This window comes from Calidris pugnax, unplaced genomic scaffold, assembly GCF_001431845.1.
Source record: "Calidris pugnax isolate Ruff unplaced genomic scaffold, ASM143184v1 scaffold117, whole genome shotgun sequence".
Classification (NCBI taxonomy): Eukaryota; Metazoa; Chordata; class Aves; order Charadriiformes; family Scolopacidae; genus Calidris; species Calidris pugnax.
The window spans coordinates 352,111-369,176 of record NW_015090834.1 but is presented as its reverse complement, the minus strand read 5'-3'; the positions used below and the strand labels follow the sequence as shown (position 1 = coordinate 369,176).

Genomic DNA, 17,066 nt, shown 5'->3' with positions numbered 1-17,066 from the left:
AGATGCCACGGTCTAGAAACACTCTTTATCTACAAGATGCTATGCAAAAAGGAAAGTGTATCCTGCTGCTATTCTGAGCCTGACCCCATCAAATTGGAGAGAAGCAAGAAAGAGAACTTGCAGACATTCCAAACATGGGACTTATTAGGACAGTTTGCTCTTGCCTGCTGGGTAACACAATTATGTAAGTAAAATCATGCCACAAATAGTCAGATTAATTAAATATGTAATGAAGGTCCTGCCACATTGGCAAATTGGTAATTGTCTGTCTTGCTGTTTTCAGCATAAAATCTTCATCCCAGATAAAACTTGGAGAATGTCAACCATTAGCAGGTAACGAGAGAGGGGCTGGTCTGTGTTCCATCAGGCTAAGAAGGGTTACTTACCACTGTGGTAGCCAGAGGCGTCGGGGGCAAGCTGATCCACTGCAGCTTGATACAGCATATAACAGAGATGAAGGCGATACCACTGGAAATACCTGGCTGAGAGCTTGGGAATATGTACTCATAGGGCACGCTGGGAAGTCAGCTCAAGGAACTTCACAATTATGCATGTGTTTTGCAGTAATGTCTTTACTGATGTGGAACAGAAAAGGACTTTTCTTCAAATCCACTGTTATCACCTTTTTACTTAGCAACATACATAAGGAAGACCATCCTTAGTGTTTAGATGATAATTACATTGGAAAGACTTAATGCTGCAAATATACATTGCCCAATGCCTTTGCTGTATTTTCAAGTTACTTCACTTATAAAATGCAGTTCTACTTCATTTCACAATGTCATGAAAATGGAAATAAATAAAAGCCCTATCTGCTTTAATAGATTAGATGTTATGTCCTGAAAGTTGGGATATTTACATTAATTTCCAGGCTCCAGATGCATTTATCCAATTTCAGGTATCATGTTCTGCAGCCTCCAGAAGAATCAGGAAAATTAAACTGTCTTTATATGGCTTACATACCATTTAAGTTTTTCATCATTTCCTTTAATTAATTAATTGAGCAATCAATTTAAATAATTATTTATTTGCTCCTACTGATTATGTTAAAGGATGTGGCCTTGCCTATTCAAGGCTTTACATATGCCTCATCTCTCCACTCTTTTCTAGATGCTCTTTTGGGTTATCGTTTACAGGTCAATGATTTTATTCATCCTCTGAGAGGCTTCATCTGTTGACAGCATGTATAGTCCAAGTATCTTGCATTTTCCTAGGCTGGTTTGACACTGCAGTCTCTTGTCTGGAATGTGGTGTCCAGTATTAAGTTTGTAAGTTAAGTTGATGCCCATGAGAACAAAAGACTTTCAAGTAAAGCAGACAACAGAAGGGAATAAAGCAAATTCTCTTCCCCTTCTGCCCACAGCAATTCCAGTACTACAGCCCTCACTTCTCAAGCTGCCACCCACACGCTTCTTTAGATTCCAGCATTAGCTAAAAAAACCAAACCAATCAACCAAAAAACTTTCATTAGGAATATGTGAGGAGAGGTTGAGGGAATTGGGTTTATTCAAGCTGGTAAGAGGGCATTAAAGGCAATATAAGAGCAGCCTGCAACAATTTTGTAGTTACATGGGTGATGGATCCAAACTCTTCTCAGTAGGGCCAGGCAATGCCACGAGAAAATGGGAATATGTGAGGAGAGGTTGAGGGAATTGGATTTATTCAAGCTGGTAAGAGGGCACTAAAGGCAATATTTGTAGTTACATGGATGATGGGTCCAAACTCTTCTCAGTAGGGCCAGACAATGCCACAAGAAAATAGCCAGAAATTGCAGCTTGTGAAGTTCTGGTTGGGCATTAGGAAAAAAATTTCCTCAGGAATATGTTTCCCAGAAAGGTGCTGAAATCTTCAGCAGTGGAGGTTTTCAAGACTTGGTTAGACAAAGTCATGGTTTTGTTTATCTGGAGTTGCCACTAGTCCTGTCTGAGGAAGGAGGTGGGATTAGATGACCTCCCAAGGTCTGTTCCAACCAACCTTTTTTTGTTTCTATACAAAAAACAAATAATAGAGAGGGGTAACTTAAAACTTTAATATAATCTGGGATGTGAGAGATAAAAAGCAGCAGCAGCAAAAGCTGTGCAAGGGCTCATTTGGATTGAACACAATCAGCCCTCAGCTTCAGAACTGATCAAGCAGTTCCAGATGCATGAACTCTCTGAAGCATGTGTTTGGGGTACACAGAATCTAATACCTTCTCTCGAGTACCACTCCAGATGCATGAACTCTCTGAAGCATGTGTTGGGGGTATAGAGAATCTAATACCCTCTCTCAAGTACCACATTTGAAAATCTGCTCAACAAAATTTTTGCCCATTTCTTAATGTCAAAACTCATCATCAGCAATACCGAAAAAGTAGCATGATCAAGCCAGGTTTTGGGAACTCAGCTAACAGATCAATCCCAGTTACTCTGCCGATGCTGAACCACTGGAAGAGACTCCTAAGCTTCCAGCCACTTACAACTCGGGAAATCCTCTCTGGGATTAAAAGACTACTGACAGGGGAAGCCTCTGCTTTTGAATGCCTCAGCCAACCAAGAAATCCCTATTTAAGATGCAATCTTTCTGTGAGATCCAGCCTATCACAAGGAAATGAAAATGTTACCAGGGGTATGATACAATGCAAGATCAAAAGCAGACCCTAAATCCATGGGGTTTTTCTGTTTGCTGTAGAAAAGGGAGAACAGGACTCCTAGCGGTAATCAAAGTGTAGTTGTGGTGACTGCAAAAGACTCATGGTACTTTGAAAGGCAGCTACTCATTGTCTACAGAAAAAGATTTTACTTTTTAAAAAGTGTACTCATTGTCTACAGAAAAAGATTTTACTTCTTAAAACTGCTAGCAATGGGAATTGATTTTGGTGTTGCATTTCACTTTGAGAAAGTAATTTACTATACAGCAGTTGCAAGGTTCAATTCTGCCTTAAGAGGGGTAAGACCCAGCAAAAAAATGGAGTTGAACACAGGGTGGAATCTTTGTAATCTGTCTGAGACATATTAGGCATTAGCGCTGTTGTGACTCCATTCCTTTAGATTTTTGTGGTAAATCCTCCCTTAAAGAGTGCCTCAATTCATAGAGTCTTAAACAGAAAGATTACATAGTGCTACCTGTCTTAGACAAAGAGAAATATTTACGCACCATCTAACCAATGTGTTCACTAAGCCATTAAAGAGTTTCACTGGAATTCCTAAACCACATTAAAACAAAAGACTCTGCAAACGAAACCACCCCTGATCATTCCCAGACAACAACTCACCTCATCTCGGAGCATGTCACTAATGGAAGAAGCTGTGTTTAAGCTGATCTGGGACTGACTGCTTATGCCGCTGTCATCCCTCTGGTATTCGTTGTCCAACGAGTGTACAGAAAGTAACAGGCTACCTCTGGGTTTCAGTGTCTTTGGTCTCTCAGGAGCCTCCAAATTGCTTTCAACTGCAGAGCTGTTCCCAAGAGAGATCATGGAAGTGGCACATATTCTTCCGGGATAACGGAAGCTCTTGTGTTGAGAAGTGGATCGTGGACTCTGCGGTTTAGGGCTCATGGGCCTACAAGGCATGTCTTTACCATCAGAATTTGAGAGCTGGGGACACGATGGACTTGACTGACTAAATGCCAACTGCAAGTCAGTGGAGCTAAATGGAGATTTCATCCAGTATTCCTCTAGAGACGTATTTAAACTGTTGCTCAGAGCCTCCTGTTGTTCATCACAGTCTGAACTCTGTGAGTATCTGATGCCCAGGTCATGGGACTGTGTTCGTTTTCTCCACATACCTGCAGGTGAAGAGACATCAACAGGTTCCACAGAGGCCTCAAAATAGTTGGTGTCTGTTGAGGAGCCATTAGCTGTTTCTGTTTTAAAAAATGTGTGTCCGTTGGAACTATCCCGTTGGTCTACTGACGTTGTTCTTATTATATGGCCTCTAGTTGCATCAAGACTCTCCTGCGTTGGTGATAAACTTGCTAAACCAGGCCTTTTTAGTCCATCTGCCTCCTTACTTTTCAGAAAAGCTTTCCAGGCGCTCTGGCGAAGTTTGGCTTTCTCCTTTTCATTTTTCAGTGATACTCTTGAGCTTTGCTCAGTATTTTCCTTTTCTGGAGATTTGGATTCAAATAAGCTTGAGAGGGATTTGTGTGCCAAGGCCAACCTTGTCTTGAACTTCTTACCCTCGGGGTTTTTGCTTCTTTTGTATTCATTTTCAGGGAACGATCTTCTAATCCCAGAGTATTCCACAGGTTCACTGTCAGTATTTTCAGATGAACCTGAAACTTGTCGATCTGCATATTTGACAGCAGCCAGTGTGGGAGAGGTTGAGTTTGTATCTACATCTTCCATCAGTATCCGACCAGAGCCAGAAGCCTTCCTCAGGCTCATTCTGTTGAATAATCCGGCAGGTCTCTCATAGAATAAATCATCATCATCAGAGTACTCAGAGGCATAGCTTTCCTTCCTGTGGAAGGCTGAACCAGATGAACAACTTTTGAAAGACTGCAAACTTTCAGTGTCTTCATCCTCTTTCCCAGCATCCAGTTCTTCCAGCTTCACCTTGCTGCCAAAGAAACTGCTACTTCCCTGATTTTCTGCCGTGGTAGGCTTAGTTTTCCGGAAAGATGTCATTTTTGAGAATACTAAAAACCTGGAGGCTTTCCCACTATTCCCATTCTTTGTTGGCTTTTGCACAGCTTTATGGAGACTGCTGTTACTTCCCAGGATGTGGACTGAGTTCTCATCCATGTCCTCGCTGTTCGTGCTGCAGGTACTTACATTATCTAGGCCCAGCATGCAAGCGTTGGGGGTCTCCCGTTTCACAGCATAGTTAAAGACATCAGAGACATCTAGATTCAGTGTGCTGTCTTTGCTAGGACTCGCTGTGTCTTCTGCAGGAGAGCCCTCCTTTCCTTCACTACCAGAAGGCTCTTCACAAATACCTATATGTTCTTTTGAAACATCACAGCCTTTGGTTCCTTGCCTGCCCACTGCTTGCTCAGAGATCACAACAGCCTTTTGAAGGTCCACATCGGCACCATCACCCGGACACAAATTGCTTACGTTGCACGCTTCCAGTGTTACTGCACTAGTTATACATAAGCCTTCCTCTCTGCCTTGATGTGCTTTGAATTCCTCTTCCTCAGACCCCTGGTCATCTCTTGTTCCAGCTGGTGATTTTCTGAACTGTTCTGTCTCTAATTCATAACCAGTCTTTGTTCTGCAAGGCTCTTTTTCAGAGATCATAACACCACTTGTGCTATGGGATTTTAAGAGTGCTTCTTCACATTGATCTGCCTGACTTTCTGCAGTAAGGATATCATTGCCCAGGGGTACAGTGACACTCCTGAATTCCACTTTTGGACTTGTTACCATGGTATTACTATAGGTGAACCCTAAGGATGAAACTGCATCTGTTTTCTCTCTTTCCTCTTGTGAAATTTCTGTTTTTTCTTCAGCTGTATCTCTTCCAGGGAGTACCTCTGCACTACCAGGAATGAGGTGGGTGGCCAGAATTTGTTCTTCACAGCTACAGCTTTCACTCAGAACTCTCTCTGGCTCATCATGAGCTTTGCTGACAGTCTGAGGAGACATCAAATCCTTGCTCACTACATTTCTCAATGTTCCAGTTACCATTTCAGTAGGAAGGCTATCATTCAGTGTCTTGGACTGTAATCCTTTCTGCTCTACAGATACTATAATTAGGGCAGGCTTTAACTCTGGAAGAGTCATTAAATGCCTTCTCTGGCTTATACAATCTGATATGGGAGTAATTTCAACAGCAAAGACACTGTCTTTATCCTCTTCTTCATGAGTAGGTTGGTTGTTTGTTACTAGCTCAGAATGACTCCTTAAGGCACCAGTTTTGCAACCTGTATTTTGCTGCATTGACTCTTTCTGCTCTGCCCCAGTGTTATGGCCACCTGCTTGCAATGTGGTTTCCAGGACGTTCCAACCCAAGTCAAGGTTAGAAGAATCATCTACCCATCTTTCCCCTACCACGATCTCCGTACCTGACAGTTCAGATTCAAGACCATTCTCCTTCAAACCTTTCTGCTGTATTGTAGCAGTGGAAACACAGTTTACAGAACAATTGCCATCTCTGTTTTCTACAACAGCAGGAAAATCTACATGACAAGCTGCTAGGTTCTCAGTGTCACCAATGCCAGATTCAACATCAGGACCACAAGGGAATCTGTCTGCTTCCAGATCTCTTTCAGCTTTGTACTGGTCACTTTTTGCAAGTTCTTCAGCATTTATGATCACTGGCTCACAGTCCAGGGCAGATGAAGTCTCCTTTTGTTTTGGACTACACTCAGAAGCATCAGTCTGTGTAGAAGATAAGCTATCAGCACATGTTCCTATTGTTTCTGGGCTAAGGCCACATGTCTCTGATTTACAGTGCAAATAATCAATGCCCTGGGGAGAGCCTGCTGGTTGAGAAAGCTGACACCCATTTGATTCTACGTCAGTATTAAGAAGAGATCTTTTTATGCCAAATTCGCCCTCTATTTTTATTGCCTTTTCAGGGCTTACAGGTACCCTTCCCAAGTTTTTCCAAGTGTATTCAAAATCCAGTCCTTGAAGATGTATTCTGGAACATGACCATCTAAATTTGTCTGTCAGATGAAGACAGTTCCCCACATATTCTGTCTTGCTTTGAGCACTGATATTTTCAGGTACACTGTGCCATGTTTTACTTTCTGTAATCTCTGACCTCGTGAGTGGTGGCTGAGATCTTGGTTTGAAGCAACTCTGGTAAAAGAATGAATCTGTTGTCAACATGGTCTCTGTACTTCCACGTTTTATCCTTTTACCTGCAGTTTCCTCACTGTCAACTGAGTTCCTCCTGCTGCATTTTATACTGGACATAGAATCTAATTCACACTTACACTTGGATGCCTCAGTGTAACTTCTATGGTTAGGTCCATTTGTTTCAGAATTAAGATTGGGCAAACTACAGCTTGATGCAGCATCTGACTGAAAGGAAAATTGCTGTGCCTCAGGAAAAATCAAGCAACTTTCTGAGTCTGCTTTGAAACAAGCAATGCTTAATACTGCAGGATGGTCTTCCTCTCTTGTAATGTCATCTTCTGTAGGTACTGAGTTGGTACAGGACTGCACTTTACTGTTTTCAAACTCTGCTTTATTTTGCAATAGTGCTACAAACTTTCCATTTGTCTGTGATACAGTGCCCTCTTTGTTGACTTGGTTCTCTGTGTTGGAAATACCACTAGTTAATGTTAGCTCTCCATCACCCAGTTCTTCACATTCTGACTTTGCAGACTGTATGCAAAATTCAGTTTTGCTTGGTGCTGCTTTTATTTTGGTGGATACTTCTAACTGCACCTTCTGGGTAAATTCTAGTTGCCTTGAGCACTTAAGTTCATGGAGGGCTGTTTCTGCCTTTGCTTTAGGAAGACTACAGCACAAAGGGTTTTTTTCAATAAAAAGGCAGTTTGAATCCAAGCAAGTTTCCCCAATTACATCACTGGAAACAGATTCTGTGTCTGATGCACTCTCATAAGGCTCAGTTTTTACATCTGACAAGGATCCACTCTGATGCGACAGGGTCTCAAAATAATCTTCATCTGTTTCTTGGCTGGATCCACGTATCTCCAGCTCTATTGTGCTCGGTGTAGAAGAACTCAGCTCGTCTTCAAACTCTCCTTCACTGATGTAGTTTTCAACTGGCTCTGGGGCCTATGAATAAACAGAAAAGAATGATTTAGCAAGGATTTCCCACAGCAGCAGGACAGCATGAATTATTATTAGAAAAGGGACTTAGGAACACAATTAATTTAATACACTGATGTCTTTGGAAGTTATGCTTGGTATTTTACTTATAAAAGGACTTGAGTTTTTTTTATTTCTTAATTTTTGTTTCTTAATTTGTTTGTTTTTTCATTTTAATATATAATTAAGTAGAGGCCAAAAGTTTGACTGTCTTTCACAGGCCAATACCAAGACACATTTCACATTCAAATAGGCAAATGGAAACAATCCCTTGCTGGCAGATCTAAAAACTCTAAGGAACCCATCTTCTCATCTGAGGAGAAGGTTTATGTGCTAAACCTGAGAAGTAATTGTTACTGTCCAAACTACAGAAATGTGACATAAATATATAAAGAAAAGTTTTGCACTTAAATAACTGGATACTACCTATACCAAAGCTTGAACCAAAGGTGAATGAAGTCTTTGATCTCATTTTCCAGAAGGGTTATAGCAGGAGCACTACATATATTAGTTATCAGAGCACACCCAAATCAGTGGCTGAGCGCAGAAAGATCAAAACCACAGTGTTAATATTAGGAAATGTCGTTGTCCCAGAGAGCTACCCAGGGAGAGTTTCAGTCTTCTTTTCTTTAACCATCAGAAAGAAGTCTGGATATTTCTCAAGTTTAAAGTAAAAAATGAAATCACAGAAAACTTTCCTGAGGCAAAACAGGCACTTGCCATTTGTCAGCTTCAGGTACAGCTATTTTCAGAAGTTTTACAAATGTACCCAACAAAAACATTTAGCTGATTGCAGCCTCGGTCCATTAATACCTAGATGAGAAGCTTATATAAATGGCAGCCTTTAACCCTAATGCTGGATGCCTCTTTAACCAGTTTTTGATAAGTCATCACAAGAATGATCAGCATGTTTCGAAATCTGAAAACTGAGATAATAAACAATGAAAGACATTTCTAAAAAACCCCAAACAAACCACAAGCGAATGGCAACCATCAAACTAGAACACAAAGTCCCTTGGCCTGAGTTGCACATCCGCTTCACCAGGGTGCTTTGTCACAGAGGATGTGTGAGTCACAGAATCACAGAATGCTATGGGGTTGGAAGGGACCTCTAGAGATCGTCTAGTCCAACCCCCTGCCAAAGCAGGTCCACCCAGAGCAGGCTGCACAGGAACGTGTCCAGGTGGGTTTGGAATGTCTCCAAAGATGGAGACTCCACCACCTCCCTGGACAGCCTGTTCCAGGGCTCTCCCACCCTCAAAGGGAAGAAGTTCCTCCTCATGTTTAGATGGAACTTTTTATGTTCAAGTTTGTGCCCATTTCCTCTTGTCCTCATATGGGAAGCCAAATTCCAAATCACATCAAGGGGTATGTCACAGAGTTTCTCATTTTAGACTCCAAAACACAGAGGGTAAATTGGAAAAAGGAAGCACTAGTTCCAAAAGGGAGTCTCAATAAGAAGATTAGCATTTTCTCTTGACAGAAGGAGGAAAATACAAATTGAGTGGAGGAGGGAGAGGATTCAGTGCTTCAAACCAAGTCCAAAAATCACTTTCACACCATTAAACCTGACCAAATTGCACTATAATGGCAACATGAGTCACGTAACCAGCACAGCAACGTGTCCTTTACTGTGTGCAATCAGTGATACATGTAATTGAGGCCCTTTAATAATGTCAAATGCCGCTATCACCAGGACAGAAATGACCAGCATTAAAGCAGCACAGACCAGCATTTCACATAATGATGGAGCAGCACAAACTGGGAGCAGTTGGCTCACACAGCAGTGAGTACAGCAGCAGCTGCTCAGCGGTAGCAGCACTGCCTCTTCAACTGTGTTCTGAACGCAAATTTACAGATGGCAATAAACTAAGATAAAAACCGTTCAGGCAAGTAGGAACAAAGTAATGAAGATGCCCAACTGTCCCCAAGGATAATTATGAATTAGATTACAAAAAGACATCCCTTAAAGTCCATCTATCATTCCAAGAATAGCTATGTCAGGATATTTGTACTGTGACCCCTCCCAAATTCATTATTTGTTTTTAACGGTTATCACACAAAATAATGCAATTAAAGCAGAAGCAGAGGGCCCACAATTGCCACCATATCTTGTGGGAAATGAGGAGAGAAATTCTAGGTATGAAGAGCACCAATTATTGTCAACCAGCATTCTTGGACCGGGCCCAGGACTGAACACGTGCCCTCAGTGCTGCAAAGGGGAAGGGCAGGCGTCAGGATGGGCCTTGTGGGGCTGATTCTACCAGATGTTCTCTGGGACGGGGTTCCCCTCAGGAGGGAGAGAACACAGAAGCTTCAGTTCCTCCTATCTCTATCAAAGCCCTCTGCCTAACAGACAAGGGAGGCTTAAACCTGACCTCTAGTAAACTTGAAATCCATGAGCTCACTGAACTTCCCATGGTGACCAGAGAAGAAGTCCTAACAGGGCAAACAACATGCAGACGGTGCCATTTTTACCTTCCTCTGTAGGTATTTGATTTCTCGGTGCCTCCAGTAGGCCAGGCCTCTGCTCTGATCACCTATCACACGTAGTTTAATTCTGTGCCAACCTGTAGTGTGTGCATTTTGTTAGGATTTGTGGGAATACTTTTCTTTGTGTTTTACTGGGTTTTTTTTGCTGTAAAAGTTGAGTCTAAACCACTCAGTGAGAGCAGAAGGGGGGAAGTTTATAATGGGCATGTTCTTGGTGTGGCCCTTTCTTCCCACCACAGACAATCACGGGCTTGAGAACTGAGGAGATTCAGATTAGAAACTATAAAGAAAACATCATGCAAGATAGCCACATAATGTCCCCAAGGCCTCAAATTATCTTCTTGATCAAACCCAACTATCCAAGCCCTTTTCTTAAATTGACATTGTCATGAATAATGGAAAGAAGGGAATGAAAAAGGAAAAGAGGGCACACTGGCAAAACCTACATTTTCTACTACTTCCTTGTAAAAACATTAATTAGTAAGAAGTTGACTTAAATACATTAACTTCAGACAAAACTTTGGTTTCCCAGTCAGCAGAAAACCACTTCTTCTGAATTGTCTGTCATTTCAGCGGGTATTATAGGTGCTACAGATGTTTATAAATAGAAAACCAGCATGAATAAGAGCAGATGCAGCACTGCATCTTGATGAGGATTGCTGAGAAGTGATGCTGTTGTCAGCAGTGGTTTTGAACCTTCAGACTGATTCTGCTCTGTGTACAAATGGCAGTTCAACAGGAACTCTGGAAGACACTAGAAATGACACCCTCTGCAGGTACTGGGGGAAGTGCTCTATAACCACCGAATGATGACATTTTACCTGCAAAACATATTCATTTTTTGATGCAGGACGCAAACATTGCATCTTAACTGCACAAGAGGAAACAAAATTCACAGAGGGATGAGAAAAGCAGAATTTCCCCAGGAAGGTCTTGCTTCAGTCAGTGCAGATATGCACAGGCATCCTAAGTTACTACTTTGGCATTAAGTCCTTTAGCAGTTTGGTGTCACATTTGTTTCAATAATCATCTACACACAGCAATAGCACTATTTAAAAAGCACTCCATCCTTAAGCCCCAACATTTTTATATACAGAACTATTCATATATAAAATCACTAAAACAACATATCTCCATTTTCCACATGAGAATGGATGAGCTTTTTATTGTTCCCAAACAGTGCAGTTACTTTTTGCTGGAAAAGATCTCAAAACAAGTTCTGTTGATTTATGAGAATTTGCACTATACTAACTAGTGGCATGAGGAAACAACATGCAGACATCCTCTGTGTAAGTGTCTTGCTCTAGTTGGATTTAGTGCATTAAGTGGAAAGCCTCCAAATGGTTAAGCAATTCCAAAATCAGCAGGACTACGTGAGCAATTGCATAAGGCTCTGGCAGCTACCACCACTTGAGGTGGTAGAGCCAGATGAAGGAAGGCAAGAGGGAGAAGGGGTTGGAACTGATGGCAAAACAACGCACAGAATCAGTGAAATACTTCAACATCTTAACAGCATCATAACTGCCAAAACCTCAGTGTGTTTCCCCCTCCTGCCAGCTTGAGGGACCATGCTCCATTTCTGTTCAGTGTTCAGTGTTTGACATTACAGCCAATAACCTGGCCCCAGAGGCAAATCTGGGCCTCCACCATGTTGTTGTCTCATGACACTTGGTTAAGTGCAGGGCTGCATCAGCAGAAAACCACCACAAGCAGGGAGCCTGCTGCACTCCACACAGCTTCCCTGATTCCTTTCAACACGCCAATTCCAACACAAAAACACTTTTATAGCCCAAAGCCAAAAATATTATCTCCCTCCTTTGACATTAATACTCCTACTACCACATACAGCTTAGCAGAAATGTTGGCCAAGATAAAACATGATGGCCAAGGTGCAATAGTTGTAGTGACAATGCGTAATCTGGGTGCCATCTAGAGGTTGCAATGAGGTGCCTGGTCAGACTCAGCTTGCACAGAAAACACACACTCCCCTCAATAAACACAAGCTGCATTCCAGGCTCATACTGTGCTGCAGGTCAAGCATCTCACCAAGGAATTCCTCAGCGCTGCTTTAGCTCCAGCCAGAGGACTGCCCAGCAGATGAAGAGGTGAGGCAGTGAAGCAGCACAAAGATTTATTGTGTGAAGTACAAGATAAATATGCAAGATACGTCATTTGTACAATATGATTGCACAAAATGGAAAAGTTCATGGCTCTCTGTACCTTGTATTCACAGTTTATTTCTTCCAGTAAGTTTTACAAAGTGCAGTTTGCATCAGAAATAAATTTTTATAAATGCAACAAGGTCAGACACAACTATTATGAAAATATTTGTAGATTCATTCTCACAGGTACGTTAAAGACTGACAGCTTATTTGTATCAAAACAAATCCCTACATTTTAGCCAAGGTGCTAACTACGTAGGTTCACTCTTGAAAGGTGAAGTTTAAACTGTAATCAATATTGTTATTGTTCTGAAATATAAAAAGACCTTTTTTTTTTTTTTTGGTCAACACAACAACATAATATGTCAAATAAAATTTGGAATGTGAACAGCTACAGTTCAGACTCAGGCAGTTTCCCTGCTCTTTGAAACGATCTGCATTGATTGCATTGCAATACTCCCTCTGCTGGCAAACCTAAAAGGGAATATATCACTTCATTACACCTCTGCCTTCAACACATGGAAAGTTTACAGTGTTAGATTTCTAATTATCTTTCATGAAAACAGGGATATATTTTGCTTGCGTTATAATACCAAGTCAATACTCTTCCTCTCTCCCTCACACCTTTACTCTTTTTTTTTTAAACAGAAAAAGCTCAGGACTGCCCCAGAAGGAAAAAAATCAGAAGTTACTGTGTTCATTTTGAAGACATCGTGTGAAGATATGATCAGGTAACATCACTGCTCCTGAGCCTCAGTGAAAACACGTTTTGTGCTAAAATGGAAATTCAGATTGGCCACAGGGAAGTTCTTGCCTGAGAGTCATGGAGGCAAATGTTCATTTACCTCTGTCTAAATTTTACCTTTTCTCTCTCTCTCTAAGGCAGATGCCCTTACATGAGCCTGAAGCTGTCTGGCAGAAGCAACATATAACAGAAAAAGCTCAGGACTGCCCCAGAAGGAAAAAAATCAGAAGTTACTGTGTTCATTTTGAAGACATAGTGTGAAGATATGATCAGGTAACATCACTGCTCCTGTGAAACAGGAGACTGAGCCTCAGTGAAAACACAAAGATATGATCAGGTAACATCACTGCTCCTGAGCCTCAGTGAAAACACGTTTTGTGCTAAAATGGAAATTCAGATTGGCCACAGGGAAGTTCTTGCCTGAGAGTCATGGAGGCAAATGTTCATTTACCTCTGTCTAAATTTTACCTTTTCTCTCTCTCTCTAAGGCAGATGCCCTTACATGAGCTCTGTCTAAATTTTACCTTTTCTCTCTCTCTAAGGCAGATGCATTTACATGAGACTCTCCCTCACACCTTTACTCTTTTTTTTTTTTTAAACAGAAAAAGCTCAGGACTGCCCCAGAAGAAAAAAAATCAGAAGTTACTGTGTTCATTTTGAAGACATCGTGTGAAGATATGATCAGGTAACATCACTGCTCCTGAGCCTCAGTGAAAACACGTTTTGTGCTAAAATGGAAATTCAGATTGGCCACAGGGAAGTTCTTGCCTGAGAGTCATGGAGGCAAATGTTCATTTACCTCTGTCTAAATTTTACCTTTTCTCTCTCTCTCTAAGGCAGATGCCCTTACATGAGCCTGAAGCTGTCTGGCAGAAGCAACATAGCTCTGCAAAGACCAAAAATCCCACCCAGAAACTATGTGAATCCTCCTCCAAAGACTGGGCCGCTGCTGTGCTATACAGCTGAGGGGTTTCAAGTACCAACATCCTTCTACCAGTGGAAGTTTGTAAACTCTTTAAAAGATCATTTTTGCTTGCTAAACAAAGACAGCACTCACACTCATTTTCCCTTCAGGTGTTTAAGGACATGTTTGAACAATTTGGGAACCTTTAGGATTCCTGAAGAATGAAAGAACTGGAGACTTCTGTCCTAGAACACCAGGCAGAGAGTGCTGTGGCAGTTTGTCCTTCCACTGCAAACTTGCTGCAATCACTTTTTTGCTTGAACAATTTGGGAACCTTTAGGATTCCTGGTGAAAGAAGTGGAGACTTCTGCTCTAGAACAGGCAGAGTGCTGTGGCAGTTTGTCCTTCCATTGCAAACTTGCTGCAATCACTTTTTTGTGAGTACACCTTAGCACAGACATATTTACCTTTTTTAAACTCAATCCTTTTTTTCAGCAGCCATTCTGTTTTCATGAGTGCCGTTGAGGAATTATAGAAGGAACGCTGAATTGGAGGAGTAGGAAGACAGGAAATACTATAAAGACAGGGCAAACTCCTCTGAATAAGCAAGCTATTAGAAAAAATATTCCATTAAAGACAAAGAATGGTGCAAGAAATCCTACGTGTATGTGTGCACACGTAGCCACCAGACATCCACTGATGTTCAGTGACCAGCAATTCAGCATTCAAGTCTGGGACTGCAATCAAGTTGGAAATCAAATGCAAAGTCATGAGATATATGGCTTGTTTGTCTTATAATCTAATCACTCAGCCCATTTTTAGAACCATAGGCTTTCTTTGTTTAATCAAGAAAATCAGTCTGCAGAGAGTTATAATTCTGTTGATTAAAAGAGCCCTTTGAAGGAAAGGGCCTATATGAAGCCTGAGAGACACAAGGCAGTGACTGATACAAAATCCTGCCTTTTTTGACCTCCTCCTGCCATTGCTGGAAACATCATCACAAATTGCCCAATACACTCAGCCACTGCATCTCCCTCATGATTATGTTGTTTGCTTTTGAACTGATATTTCTGTGGTCACGCTGCTCCTTTATATCAGCCCTGTTGCAATATTATTACACCAAACATCTTTCCTCTGGCACATCATACAGCTAAGTTCCTAGATGCTGCAAAGTCCATGACCTAATTGCACTAAGTGCTAGAAAAACATCATGAGAGTGTCTGCCCCATAGTGTTTATAGTCTAATTATGTAAGATAAAGGGAGGAAAACAAGGAGAGGGAGGAAGTACTATCTTCATTTTACAGATTCAGAGTAAATGACTCGCTCAAGTCATACCAGAGCTTCTGTAGCGGAGCCAGGAAATCAACCATCTCAGCCCCCGCTCATTATTTTTATCTTTCCATTTCTCTGTTGAGTCTAATGCCTCTCTGAGGGTTGAGGGCTCCTCCTTAGTACTATGTAAACAGAGGAGAAAACCTCAAAGGCAGTAAGGAAGGAGACATATTAAGGTATGTATATACATCAGCTGGGGACTCACAGGGCTGACAGAAACAGAACACTTTGTACATTCTTTCTTACTGCATTTTAAGAAGGAACGGCCTCAAGGAGAAGGCAGGAGTGAGATAGGCATCAAGGGGAAGATAGTAAGTAGGAGGAAAGAACAAATATGGAGGAAAAGTATAGTACTTTATTTTGCATCATTGGGAATTTAATGGGGCTCTGTGGGACACTCAGTAAAACAGGCACCCCTATCATGAGATATGAATAATAAAAGCATTATTATTTTATATGTCTCACTCTGACTTGCCATTACTAACTGCATGTTCTCGATAGCTTTAAGTAAGAGCTTTGCTGATAAAGTCAGCCTGGCCTTTGACAAGGTGTTTTCCTCCTCTTCTTGTCGTTGCCCTTCATTTTCAGGTTAACTTCTGGTCCATATCAGTCCCTATGCACAAAATACATGAGGACTTCCCCTCCCCAACTGCCCCTACTGACCTTTAGTAGTTGTTTCTTACACAGTTGCCCTGAAAGGTATAATGCGGCCTCTGGCCTCTTGCTAATGTTACACAAACAGAAACTCAGCTGACAGGCTTTGCAGCCAAAGGCAGCTTTTACAAGCAGACTGTGTCAGACCTGGAGTCAGCAGTCAAATGAGGAGCATGGGAAGGCTGATTTTCAGACGTGGGACATGTCAGGCTAGGTCTTGCTCACAAGTTCAGGAAGTGAACTGAATCCAGCAAAACTTTGCATCCTCACACCGTATTTGAGCTTTGCCTAGCTGGGTGACAGGAGGTACTCCAGAGCAAATGATCTGCTCACTCCTTTCCTTCTCTCCACAGTGGTGAGAAATCTTCTCGATGAACTTTTAAAAGAAGAAGAGATCAAGTAACATGCAAATTTGTATAAAATAATATCTTTCAAGAAAAACTGAGCCAGCAACGCTGTTGCAGAGCATGGATTCAGCTGCATGAAGTTGTGCCATTTGCAAAGACCTCTTTTGCTCACTGTGTCCACTTCTCTTCCCACATAACAGAAAGTAGAAGGGCTATTTACAGGGATTTAGGCCTTCACTATAGGCACAACAACTGCATCAGCACTAAGCCTGGTCTGCAGCTGAAACATGTGTGATCACTGCTCCTTTAGGAGCAAATCTCAAACCCTTTTTATGTCCACATGGCACACTGCAACGAAGAGCAAGCCTTTCTTGTTGAGTGCCTGCCAGGGTTTCAGACCAGAACTGAAGCTGAAGTATACTACATGTTATCACATGTGAGTGCAAGCCATTCAGCTGCTGGGGCTTAGAAGTGGGCCTTTTTTTTGGTGCACTCAGCATCCACCTTAATGCCTTACTTCTCTTTTGACCTTGGATACCTGATTTCACCTGTGTTCCTCCTCTGTAAAACAATCGTAACACCTCCTGACCTTAGAGCTGCACTGGAAATACAAGATTAAGTGACTAAGCAGAGGGGAATGACATCTCCTGACTCATGAGATGAACTGAGGTCGCATAAGCCCTGCCTCATATTTGAAGATCCACAAGGTCT

The 17,066-nt window shown here is 41.7% G+C and overlaps 1 protein-coding gene across 1 annotated transcript in view; it reads right to left on the bottom strand.

The window, feature by feature from the left end:
• Positions 1 to 17,066, bottom strand: part of ARHGEF4 (Rho guanine nucleotide exchange factor 4) — a 230,653-nt gene that overhangs the window by 119,132 nt on the left and 94,455 nt on the right. The window contains 1 exon segment of the mRNA XM_014941530.1: positions 3,254 to 7,684. Coding sequence (XP_014797016.1) covers positions 3,254 to 6,853 — 3,600 coding nt within the window. The 5' untranslated portion in view covers positions 6,854 to 7,684.